This window comes from Saccostrea cucullata, unplaced genomic scaffold, assembly GCF_032062105.1.
Source record: "Saccostrea cucullata isolate Sc308-1 unplaced genomic scaffold, CSIRO_AGI_Scuc_v1 ctg2355, whole genome shotgun sequence".
Taxonomy (NCBI): Eukaryota; Metazoa; Mollusca; class Bivalvia; order Ostreida; family Ostreidae; genus Saccostrea; species Saccostrea cuccullata.
This window is the reverse complement of record NW_026928590.1, coordinates 26,173-38,585: the sequence shown is the minus strand read 5'-3', so window position 1 is coordinate 38,585 and position 12,413 is coordinate 26,173. Positions and strand designations below refer to the sequence as shown.

The 12,413-nt window shown below is 32.6% G+C and overlaps 1 protein-coding gene across 4 annotated transcripts in view; it reads right to left on the bottom strand.

Moving 5' to 3' along the window:
* LOC134278087 (opioid-binding protein/cell adhesion molecule-like) overlaps positions 1-12,191 on the bottom strand; it is a 75,680-nt gene extending 63,489 nt beyond the window's left edge. For 2 of the 4 annotated variants that reach the window (XM_062760411.1, XM_062760410.1), the window contains exons 1-2: positions 11,250-11,848; positions 8,942-9,051 (exon numbers count right to left, since the gene is read on the bottom strand). In XM_062760411.1, the coding sequence (XP_062616395.1) occupies positions 8,942-9,051; positions 11,250-11,304 (165 nt within the window). In that variant the 5' untranslated portion in view covers positions 11,305-11,848. Of the gene's footprint in view, positions 1-8,941; positions 9,052-11,249; positions 11,852-12,047 lie in introns of those variants that run through there. The other 2 variants (XM_062760408.1, XM_062760407.1) reach the window with 2 other exon arrangements.
* Positions 12,192-12,413: the final 222 nt, after the last annotated feature.

Here is a 12,413-nt window from a genome sequence, read left to right as displayed (position 1 = left end):
TTTGGGAATTAACAGTATTTCTAGAGAAAGTATCGTAATGGTTTCTGAGCAAAGAGAACATTTTGAAATAATTGATGCATTTTCACTATATAATCAATCGAGTCCAAATCTAACACCAGAACCCCTGACTCTGGTGCCATGAATTTCATAATTTTAGAAGAGGCAGCCATATTCAATATACAATGTACTTGGTTAGTCTATTATTTGCCCAGGAGCAGAGAAGAAGATTTTTAAAGAAATAATGCATTTTCACCATATAATCTATATAGCCCTGACCTAGCACTAGAACCCCAGAGCCTGGGCCATGAAATTCACAATCTGGCAGAGGACTCAATGCTGATTATATAATCATGCTAACAGTTTGACTGCTTGATGCCCAGGAGTAAAGAAGAAGATCTTTAGATATTGGATTAATATTAGTGGTTTTGGCCCCGCCCCTAAGGCCCCCGGGGATACAGGGACCATGAAATTCACAATTTTTGTACCCCTTCACCCATTAATGCTTTGTTCCAAAATTGGTTTAAATTGGTTAAGCGGTTTGAGAGGAGAAGCTGAGAATATTCCTACGTTTACACACGAAGGACGACGCACGACGACGGACGTAAACGGGTAAAACATCAAAAAGGGATAAAACATTAAAAATATACTCAATATTTGAATTACTCGCTGCCATTTTCGTTTTATTTTTCTAATGTCTCTGTAGCTTCATTGTGACGTCACATAAGCGCACCTACCTTCATGTATATTTTCAACTGTTAAGGCGTGAATATATATGAAAATGGCCATGGTATTCAATTATTTAAAAAGGAATCAACATTTATAAAATAAACAACAAAAGAATTTTAAATTATAATCAAAGTAATCTTGTTAACTTTAATTATATATGTGACCTAGATTTAGGTTGTCGGAAGCACGAATATATATAGGCACTATGTCACTTCTCCGCCGCCATATTGAATGCAATGTTGCAATTGATGAAACGGGAGTTGGTCAGCATGGTCAGGAAACCGATTTGTTTGGATGTTAAAATAACAGAAGAAGTTGAGTTGCTTAAGAAGTCGGATGGTTATGACTGAGGGACGATGTCTGTATTAGATGATGGAGTACGTGCAGATCCATGTGACAATGTCAATTTCGCCAAGTGGGTGTTTACCAGGAAATGGATTTCTCGGTCTCGCGAGGCCTCGGTGATAGTGGACAGCGTTGCGCTAGTGAAATACTTTAGAGCCGAAGATAATTCATTATTTATTTTGTTTGTTAAAAAGATATATCATATCAAATTACTTAGTAAACAATGAAACAAAACATCTTTTTTAGTGTATTTATACGCCAGTGATATACATGAAGGTTGACACCTGACCTTTCAGTAATAGAGAAATATACATACCACAGTGTATTACCATGAAATTAACAAGATTCACTTTTGTAGTGTTTATCATAGAGAAAACAATTGGAAATGGAAAAATGTCAATATATTTACAATACATATGTTTTTTGCATATAAAGTGAATGGAGTTCTATTTCATTCAAAACACCATAACACAGACAGGGTGCCAAGAGGTTAAAGCATGCGTTTTAGTTTGACGTCATAATCGTTGAACGCCGAGAAAGTGCAACGTCACAAGCCAAAATAAAGAGGAAATCACGCTCAAATTGACCAGAAGCTGTTACGTTGGCTGATCCATTTACTGTAGCTTACACTAAGGATAATACATAGGTTTTTCAATAGAAATCACATTTGCAATTGATATAGAAAGTTAAAAAAATGTAAATATAAGCAATGAATCATTATTTTTTGAAAGATATAGTATCATATTTGCAACGGTATGTGCAAACACATTTTCATAAAGCGCTAACACGCTTTACTCAATTTGTTTGCACACACCGTTGCACTTATGATACTATATCTTTTTTAAAAAAATGATTCATTGCTAAATTCAATGTTGGATTACCAGAAAAATACAGCAAATTTTATAAATATATGTATAAAAATTAGGACCTACTCGTTATTTCCTAAATGCTACCTTTCTGCAACCATCCTTATTATTCCTTCGCACGGAGTTGAAGGATTTAGTAACCCGTTTAACCCTCTGGCTGCGGGAGGGACATATATGTCCCTGGCGACGTCATAAAGTTTGAGACGTCTTTTCACTTTCTTAATTGAAATTTATATATTATAATGATTAAATTTGACTGCAGTTTTTGCTGAAATAAAAGCTTAAGAATTTCAAAACAACTACCAATTAATGAAAGTTAAAAGTAAAAAAAAATATTTTAAATAATTCGTGCATTTTTATGCATGGATTTGCAAGTTTAAAATGCGCAAACAAAACACAGAAAAAATTAGTAGTTAAAGTCACTGAGAAAACTAGTAAATTTTACTGTCCATATAGTTACTACTATAAAAGTAGTTTAACTAGGTACATGTATTGGGTATATTCACTAGTAAGATAAGATTAGTGAATATAGAAATTATAAGCAACTTTCACTAGGCCGGTATCTGAGTATTAATTCGACCCTAGCTCCACAAATCACTTTCTTAACTGAAAGCTTTCAATTCACGACAAAGGATTTACGATGTTCACTAGTTAGTTTCACGAGGTTTTTCTTCTAGTGAATACCTTTTTGCAATTCAGTTCTCACATAAATACCGGTAATACACGTTTCTGCAAACCAAAATTAAGGATAATAGTCAATTTTGTTGAGGGAAAAACCATAATTGTATATGATAAAAAATGTTATATCAAAATTTTTAAAAGAGTACTAAATAAAAATACATGTACTACGAATTCCTTCTGTTCGTTTGGGGGTAAAAGCATGCTACAGTGTATAATTTAGAAATAATTAAAAAAAAAAAGTTTACAATATTCAATTTTTATTCATTTGCACATTTTTTACAAGATTTAAAAAAAGATTGCTTCTAAAAAATTATCTTGATTTTTAGTCTATATAGGAAACTGACAGCGGAAATGATATTCATCTGCCTTGGGGTCAATTCTGAAGTAGCTAGGACTTGCGAATCTCATCAGTTGCACTCTAGCAAACCATTTTTTCGATCGACCTTGGACTCTGTTAAACCCAATTTTTATAGAAGAATCCCAGTCAAATCTTCTAAAAATTAATAGATTATCTCTACCTGAACGATTTAAAAGCTTTATTATAGACTTTCTTGGAAAAGGAAACAAGTCGCTTTGCAGAGCTAAGCAGGTTCTATTTTTGCAACATGACCACAGACTCAATTCAAGTACTGTTTCTCAATTGCAATGACTCAATGCGATACCCCTTGGCATGTGCAAACGCACAAGTTCGTTAGATTTTATTTAAAGATCTTATTCTACACTTCTATTTCGTCACAGGAGATCGCGTACCTATCAATTATACCGACATTTTCATTAAATAAAAAAAGTGTAATTATATATGTATTACGTGTCTTTTTATTTACCGAAAATTTCGGCAAAATTCATAGGTACGCGAACTCCTGTGATTTCGTCTTAAATATCGGAGTTAGCAATGTACCCTATATGTGTTCGTTTAGAAGATACTGAAAAGGATACAATGTTGCCCCCTGTTTTTTTCTGCTTTAGTAAATTTCCCTGTCTATGCGGCTGCAGGTTGCCCCCCTCCCCTCCTCATTCTTTGTTGTCGTAAGGTCAATGTAAATTTCAAGACATTGACATTTTTTGCTGACTTGTCAGATTTGAAAACCCTCATTTTATCGTAATTGTAAACTTCTGAGGTCATTGCTATATCATTAACTCAACCACACAAAGTGTTTATGTATTGTCAATATCTATGCTTTCAAAATTTACGTAACCCCTCCCCCAACCTTAACAGCAAATTATACTATAAAAATTAATTTAGATCCAATTTATATAACAGTAGTCAATGTTTCATTGTAAAAATAATTGAATATAGACCTGACAACTATGTAAAATACATGAATTTTTTAATCCATGTGCCCCCCATCCCCCGTTGTCAGCAAAGCAATTAATCTTAATGATATTTCAGATGTACTTATCCATTTAAAAAAATGCTGCACTGCACCCAAGTGCAATCAGGTGATATGATTTGTAAATACGACCCCCGGGGGAGGGGTTTAATCGGTGTATGGTTATTGTTCACCCTCCTGTGTCCTTAATATGGACGTTTATTATTACGACTTTTTCCAATTTTAGATAAACCCTGAACACACGATTTGAACATCGTGTAAAAAAACATGCACGATTTTGTGATATATTTTGTAACATATCAATATATTAAGGAAACTGTCTTCTCACAATGACACGGTTCAATATAAGTTTTAAACTTGATCTTTATCCATTGCATATTTTTTCTGTTATGCCTGCTTGAAATTATCGAAAAACGTGATAAAAACATTTATTAGACTCCATGTTAGAAACAATCCGATATTTTGCAGGAAGAATAAAAATGCGCTTGCATGCCAAATGGATTCTCTTTACAAGACAGCTACGAATAGCAGCTTTCTACGTATTTTAAATATATTCCATTCATTATGATTATGGCGAAGATTACACATCCTCTCAAATCTTCATATTTTAAATTAAGTTTTGAATTATCATAATCCCGTCAATTTCTCTGATAACATAGAACAGCACTTGTGTGTTTTCTACATCATCATTTATACTCAACTGAAAATTAATTTTTATTTTAATAAAATCAAAATGAAAAGATGTAGGAAATGGAGTCCCTTAGGTCACTTAAGCCGTGTCGACTTGTCTAAAAAAATAAACCCCATAAACGTAAGGAAATCCTCATTAAATATTAACTGTTGAATTTTGCTTTTAATAAATTGAAAACACTAGTACTTTTTTCTAATTCATGTAAAAAATACAAATGGATTAATTGTTTTTGATGGTCTAATTATTTTACAGCTAAGGATTTTTAATTAAAAAAAAGTTTTCCCTATTTCACAAAAAATGTTTTGTTTGAAAACGTCTTTCAGCTAATGTCTATATGCAAACTTATAACAAACTTATAAGCACGGGGCTTTGTACCAGCATGAGTCAGGTATTTTTTTTTTCTAATTTTGCAAAACTAAATACTAGACCGGAAAGTAAATTTTCCGTAAATATCGACATGAAATAAGCAACGTGTCGGTAAATCTTCTTCATAATTCTTGGATTAATTATCGGCAATCAGGTGTTGAATCATTTAAAGTCAACATTTAATGTCTACTAGAATAAATGAAATATTTAACTTTTAAAAGAATTTATGGAATTATTTTCGGTACATTTCAATTTGAATCCATTGGTCAAAATTGTTATATTAGGATATTTTTCTATTAAAATAAAAACTTTTTTTTGGGGGGGGGATAATTTAATTTTGATTTTTATTAAATTTTTGAAAAAAGTGATAAATCTGTGCAACGAGAGACAGAGTCAAATATTTTGAATTTCTTTTATTTTCAGACCGCACAAAGTTAGAAATTGCAATGCATGCAGATCTAGAATACATGTAAAATCAAGAATATAAAATACTATTATTGGTCTACACTATTTTCATTTTCATTTAATTATACTTACAATTACTTTTAAAAAGTTTAGAAATAATATAAATCATTGTATATATCAAACTTTTTTAATTAGCTTCTGATTTTGATGTATATTCATTTTTCGCAATAGTTTATCAGTTTTATCTGATTGGGATAACATAAAACAATTAATTGAAAAAAAAAATCTTGATATAATAATTAGAATTTACGCAAATTGTATGAGTAAAAAAACTCCTTCATAGTTTTGTTGATATATCGCATATAAATTTATTCCCCTATACATATTCCTGACCGTTAACCCGAAAAGCCCGCAAAATAATGTCAAAGAAATTGTGACGTCGTTTTAATCTCGCAGTGACGTTATAATTTCTGTACACTGACGTCGCAGCCAGAGGGTTAAAGGAAGATGAGTGTCTAAGCTCGTCCTTTGTGCGAAACGGAAATGATGTAAGTTGCCTCGGGATCGATGCTGAATGCTGCCTTAATTTATAGATAAGCTAGCTCAAGGGGATGTTTCGCTTTGTGGCGCTCATGTTATCTATACAAATTTTTGTTATTTTAATTCACATTAATTTAAAACATAGGTTTCTGACGAGACGAAATATTCAAAGTGCATTTGCTCATATATCTTATATATTTAGGTGTAAGAGATTTAAAAGACTATATTTTTCTTTCCTCATCACAAGTGTACAACTTTAAATAGAAATGGTTAACCACGTTTGAAAACTAGCAGGGACTATATTTTTGGCGGAATGGTGGTGTTTGAAAATATCTTCTTATCTGCCTCTCAAAATATTTATAGAACAATGAATTTAGTTATAATTTTTACACAATCAAAGACTTGAAGATCTTTTCAAATGTAAGTTTAATTATTAATAAGCGACTAAAGTTTCTAAATATATCAAATAAATATGATTTTTCAGACAGACTAGAACAATGTAAGCTTTTATAACCTTCCATCTGAATAAAGACTTGAGCCAAAAATCCGTAAAAAGTATTTTATCTGTCTTAGTAAACGATCCAAACTTTTTGTTTTTGTATCATTGTGTATGTTTATGTGAAAACTTTACCATATGCGAAAATGAGAAAATTTAAATATAGGAAGCATAAAAAAAATAACTTATATACCCTAAAATTTTAAGAAAAGCAGAGAAAATTCGGATTAGCCATTATTCATTTTAGCTAAATTATTCATGTCAATTTGGTAGTATCATCTTAAAGGCCCTTAATGGCAGTCTATTTTAATGCAAAAAGTAACACATTCAGTCTTTCTAATTCAATACGTAAGGATCACATAATTGGCAACAGTATTTTTTTTATTATTATTAATGACTAGGAAAAAGGTAATGACCTTGACCTGACCTTGCCTCAAATGAAACGGTTAAATTTTATCTTAGTGGTACCATCAGTTAGTGATATTGTCTTCTTGATTCTGTGAAAATTTCATTGATTTTTAGATACAAGAAATATGAGAAGAATCCTACCTTAAGGTGCCAAACGCTTTTATTTTGTAGTTCCTTTATTCGGCATTTCATTTTTGCGAGTCCAAGTTATACTTTCAATGTGAGTAATCATTTCAACAGTCCAAGTCAACATACTTTCAATGTCAGTAATGGTGTCAGTAGACCAAATCATCCTACTTTCAATGTTAGTAATAATGGCAGTTGACCTATGCAACAGTTAGAGTCATTTTTTCTGTTGATCCTGAGTCTTATATTCAAGATAATAACTCGAACACAATTTCGGGCTTAGATTACACAAATGTTAATCGAGATCGGCCACGTGAACGAGAAACGAGTCTGTCTACTGCGCAACCGAGAAGCTCTACTCGGGTGCGAAATGAACCAGATAAATACGGTGAATGGGTAGTTGGGGAACAGTGTGCTGTGTAGGAGAAGAATGCCACAGGGGTATATGTATTATAGTTTTATGTTCTGGAATTTAGTAATTCACTAAGAAGACTTACTAAATTAATTTTATTGATGATCTGAATTATGATATACAGTAACTGTGTATTGTAGTTTTATGACAGTAAATTTAGTGAGTAGCTAAGATTAGTTACTTAGTTAATTTTAAGAGACTTATCATGTATTGTTTTTAGAACAGTGTACTGTAAACCAACTTTTATTCGCGTGCGAGAAATTTACTCGAAATTCGCGAGAGCCTCGACATCGCGAATATTTCATGTCGCGAACCGGTCCTTAAAGTGTATGTGTCTATTAACAGCAGACCTCAAAAGTTTTGATCGCGAAAATTAATCGTCGCGAACTTGTTCATCCCTGATTAATCGCGAAATAAAGTTGTCGCGAATAAAAGTTGGTTTACAGTATTTGATTTTACTTGGATTATGCTTGTTCTTTTGATTGATCATTAGCATTACAACTTATGTTACTAATGCATTACAGATCTTCTTGTTTACAGGAGTAGACGTTTCCAAAGATCAAGTGTCAAGTATTATTGTTTTAGATTTAACTGATTATTTTTATTTCAGATGTGACATTTCATATTTGAAAAGTCGGGAGACGTTTTTCTCTAAGAGGGAGAGAATGTCACAGGGTGAATGAAATAAAATTATAATAAATACTATATAATTTGTGTATTATAGATTTGTGACCTAATCTACTAATCATCATTTCATTAGCTTCATCATCATTTTTACCTATACGGCATAGTAAATTACAGTCCTCTGGAATTTACTATGTGTTAAGCTAGTTCATGAAGTCGCTCATTTTTATTCATGGGGTTGGTTGGTTTGAGAGTATGAAAGGTCAAAGGTGTTTGTATCAGAATGGGTGCAGCTTGAAGGTGTTTGATTGGTTGATATTTAAGTGTGAGAAGTGTGTGAGTGGTTTTACTAGTTTGGTACTAAATACGCATACTTGGCGCTAAACACCCCTAATAATTCACTCCACCCTAAGGCAGTCAGGAGAAAGGAAGAGTTTATCTCCTCTCCATATATACAGTCTTTTATTTAATAATAAAGACAACTTTATACCTGTCTTGTCGGTCACCTTCTAACTTATTATTCTTGTTATATTCATCATCAAAGTAATTGAAATAGAAATACAAAAGAACCCACCAGCCGTGTGTTGTTTATTGATGGAGTAATAGATATACTAGGGCTGTGACATATTTATAAGTTAATAAATAATAACAGTGTCGTATAATTTTTAACTACATGTATGCTAATATGTATATATGGTATAATTCAGTGTGTCTAAACCTTTTTTTTTCTGAATAAAATTACCCTAAAACAAAACACAAGGCTCTTGAGAAACATCATTTTGACATTTTATAATTTTACAACTGTCGCAGCACAAGATATTTAACTACATAATGTGTAGTATAATTAGTTTTGATGAACTGAAAAATGTTTAACGAGAGGAATTACAATTAAAGATTCATAAAGATTTTCTAAGTATAAAGTACCTGATATTCTCCAAGAGACTGAACCGAACATGGCAATTTGGCGGTTTTACCCTCCACGACTGTAATGTTGATAACTGGGGCAGCAAAAATCGGGCACGAAGCAAAAATATCTAAAGAAAAGTGTGAAAAAAACATTTTATTTGCATTTGTTGCAAAAATTCAGCTACATGCACTTTTTAAGCTCACATGATTTTTCGCACAATTAAGGTCACATTCTTCCTATTAAAACTCAACTTCAGGCTTTTTGAACTTCATTACGATGGCATAACCTCAACATTATTAAATGATTCATGTCAAAGGTACATGTCCTTTTAAATTATTATCTTAGGTTTATCAAAGTCAATTTTTTAAATGGATAACCATCTTGCGCTTTAGGGCCATATTAATGTACAAAAAATACAGAATGAATATTAGCTGCCTTGTGTCCGTGTCTAAGCAAGGCAAAAGTCTGCTTTTAAAAAACGGATACATTTGACGAGAAATCACATAAAAAATGGAGAACTGTTATAATATATCAGTTACGAGTCGCAGTTGCAGAACTCTAGCTCTCTGCTTGAGAAAATTCGGAGAGATAACGCAGAGAGCTACAAATCGATGCATTGTAAAAATCTTACAGTTTGATAAAAATATCTTGAATTTATTGTTTATTCAAAACTGATCTAGACATTAATTTTTAAAAGTGAGGTCAATGTCGAAAAAGTTGAAAAAGCTTGTATATACGTATTAATCATCATATGTATTTTGATTACAGAACTTGATCGGTTTCTTTTAAATTCAATTAAACAAAAGAAAGAAAGTCAATGTCTAATGAAAAGTTAAGGTAAAAAAAAGTGGATGCAGTTGGATGTTTATATCAGTATGCATCAACATATGAAGTTTGATAAAACTACGAGTATCTTGATTAAAATCTTTAAAACTAGCTAAACACTAGTTTAATATACATGTAAGTAAGGTCAAGGTTAAAGGAAAGGTCAAGGTAAAAAATGTTGATGCAGTTGCAAAGCTTTCCTCAATATTTATTGGCATATGTTTATAAAATTTCTTGAATAGTTTCTTTGAAACTGATTTTTAAACTGAGCTAAATGCAAAGCGCGATGGAAGAACAAAGAGAAGGGTGGAAGACGGACATGACAAACACTATACATGTATACCTCAGCCTGATCATGGCGTCACATAAAATGTTGAATCTACACTATATGAGGATAGTGTAGGTATTTCCATACCAAAATGACTGACAATGAAACAATATACAGTTAAAGAATATAATTAAGGGAGTTCGAGCAATTTTGTTTCCAGTTCTCGAAGACCAGGACTATTTCCCGAGGCGCAGCCGGTGAATGGTGACGTTTTTGCAGGAGTAAAAATTTCTCGGATGAGACGAAAAACAACATCCAAGTATAATCAATGATGAAAAAATCGGCAGATGAGTGTAAATTTACCGAAAATAGAAAGAAAATATGAAGATGGAATATAGCACAAGTACAGTTTTTTTTATACCGTAAAACAATGACTGGAATTAAACCTGGCGTTTCTTTAATTTGTTCTTAAACTGCCCTGTTCACACGAAGAGTTTAATTTGCAGTAAACTAATGCGAATCAAATTAATGCGAATTAAATTGCGCTCACACGACAGCTAATGCAAAGTAAATAGTGCGAATTAAAAACTTTCTTCTACAGTCAGCCTTCAGTACGTCTATTAGGATCATATATAAAATCAACATGGTTTGTAATAAAAACAGAAATAAAGTATTAGCCTTCAGACTTTTTGTTATATTTATCTTGTGTAAAAATATCGTCGTCATTTGTAAATCACGTCTTGTATACGTATACGTAGAGTCATCATGTAGTGGCTACAGGTATTCATTGATTTTAGTGATTAACATACTCTTCATCACTTTGTGAACCAAATATAGCACAAACACCATATATAACTACCAACACGTGTCCTGTGACTTAATTCTGGCCATGCGTCAAAATTTAATTCGAATTAGCTTCCCTTAGCGTTCAAACGGAGCTAATGCAAAGTAATTTAATGTGCAGTAAATTAATTCGAATTCAACTAATTAGCATTATATTCTCCGTGTGAACGCTAAGCGAAGCTAATTTGCAGTAACTTTACGTTTAATTCGAATTAAACTCTCCATGTGAAGAGGGCATAAACACCAATTAAATGTTAAAATGATGAAATATAACTTGATCACCTCATATAAAATCAACATGTCCAGTTTGTAATAAAAACAGAGCTCAATAAAGTATTAGCCTTCAGACTTTTTGTTATATTTATCTTGTGTAAAAATATCGTCCTTACCCTTACACAATAGGGTCAAACTAAATGTGATCCACCACACTAGATCCTCGCCCATATCTAACAATGATAACCGATCCCACTGTCACAGCAATTCCACTTCCATCAGTTCATGCAGGTGCGTAGCCAGGCGTACGTTTGTACGCAAAAACGTCCACATCATTTTAGGGAAAAGAGGAGAGAGGGAGAGGCAGGCGAAATTTTTATGCTCTTAAATCATTTTGCAATAAATAAATACTTTTAAAAATAAAAGAAATGTTTAGAAACAATTTAATAAATGATAAATGATATCTGAAATTAACAGAATCAGTTTTAGAGGATAAAATGATACTGTACATGTAGTCGGCATCTCTATTTCTGAAATCATTAGATTTTCCTTGAATCTGGTTTACGTATTGCTGATTTTTTTTTTCTGTAAGTGCATTACATTCTCATATACATGTACCACTCCAACCGATTAATTTATCATAAGTATTTTGTCTCTTCAAAATTCTAAAATTGTTTTAAGTGGGCTCTTCATATAACATAAACAACGATACAATGTATTGGACATATCCTTTCTTATTTTAGAGTGTTTGTCCATATTTCCTACAAAAACAAAACAGGCCTCGAAAACATGGGTGCATAGCAAACTTAAAAGTTTAAGAAAAATGCGATCAGGAGGGTCAAATATGCTCATTTAAATTCAAAAGTCGGGGGATCGGCCTTGGATCCTCACCATGCAGGGCTTAACCACGGATCCATAGGGGACATTAGGCCCCCAAACCCCCTGCCTGCTCTTGCGTCCACTTCATTAGTGACCTGGCTACGCCACTGTCATGCTCTCCTACATTGAGGTTTACAGTTTATGATTCTGGTCGGTTAACATTCCGGATTACAACACTTTTAATACAATCTGACAAACACAGAGAAAAGAGCACTGTGTGTTCCCAGATCGAGCGCCCCGCCTCTCGCACTATTGTTCAGTTTCTAATGGCGATTGACCAATGAACGGGCACCTTTCCACTGTGTACATAATTCAGGTCGAAAACAATTTTTTTGACTTGCTACATGCACTTTTTAAGCTCACATGATTTTTCGCACAATTAAGGTCACATTCTTCCTATTAAAACTTAAATTAAGGCTTATTGAATAACCTCAACATTATTAAATGATTCATGTCAAAGG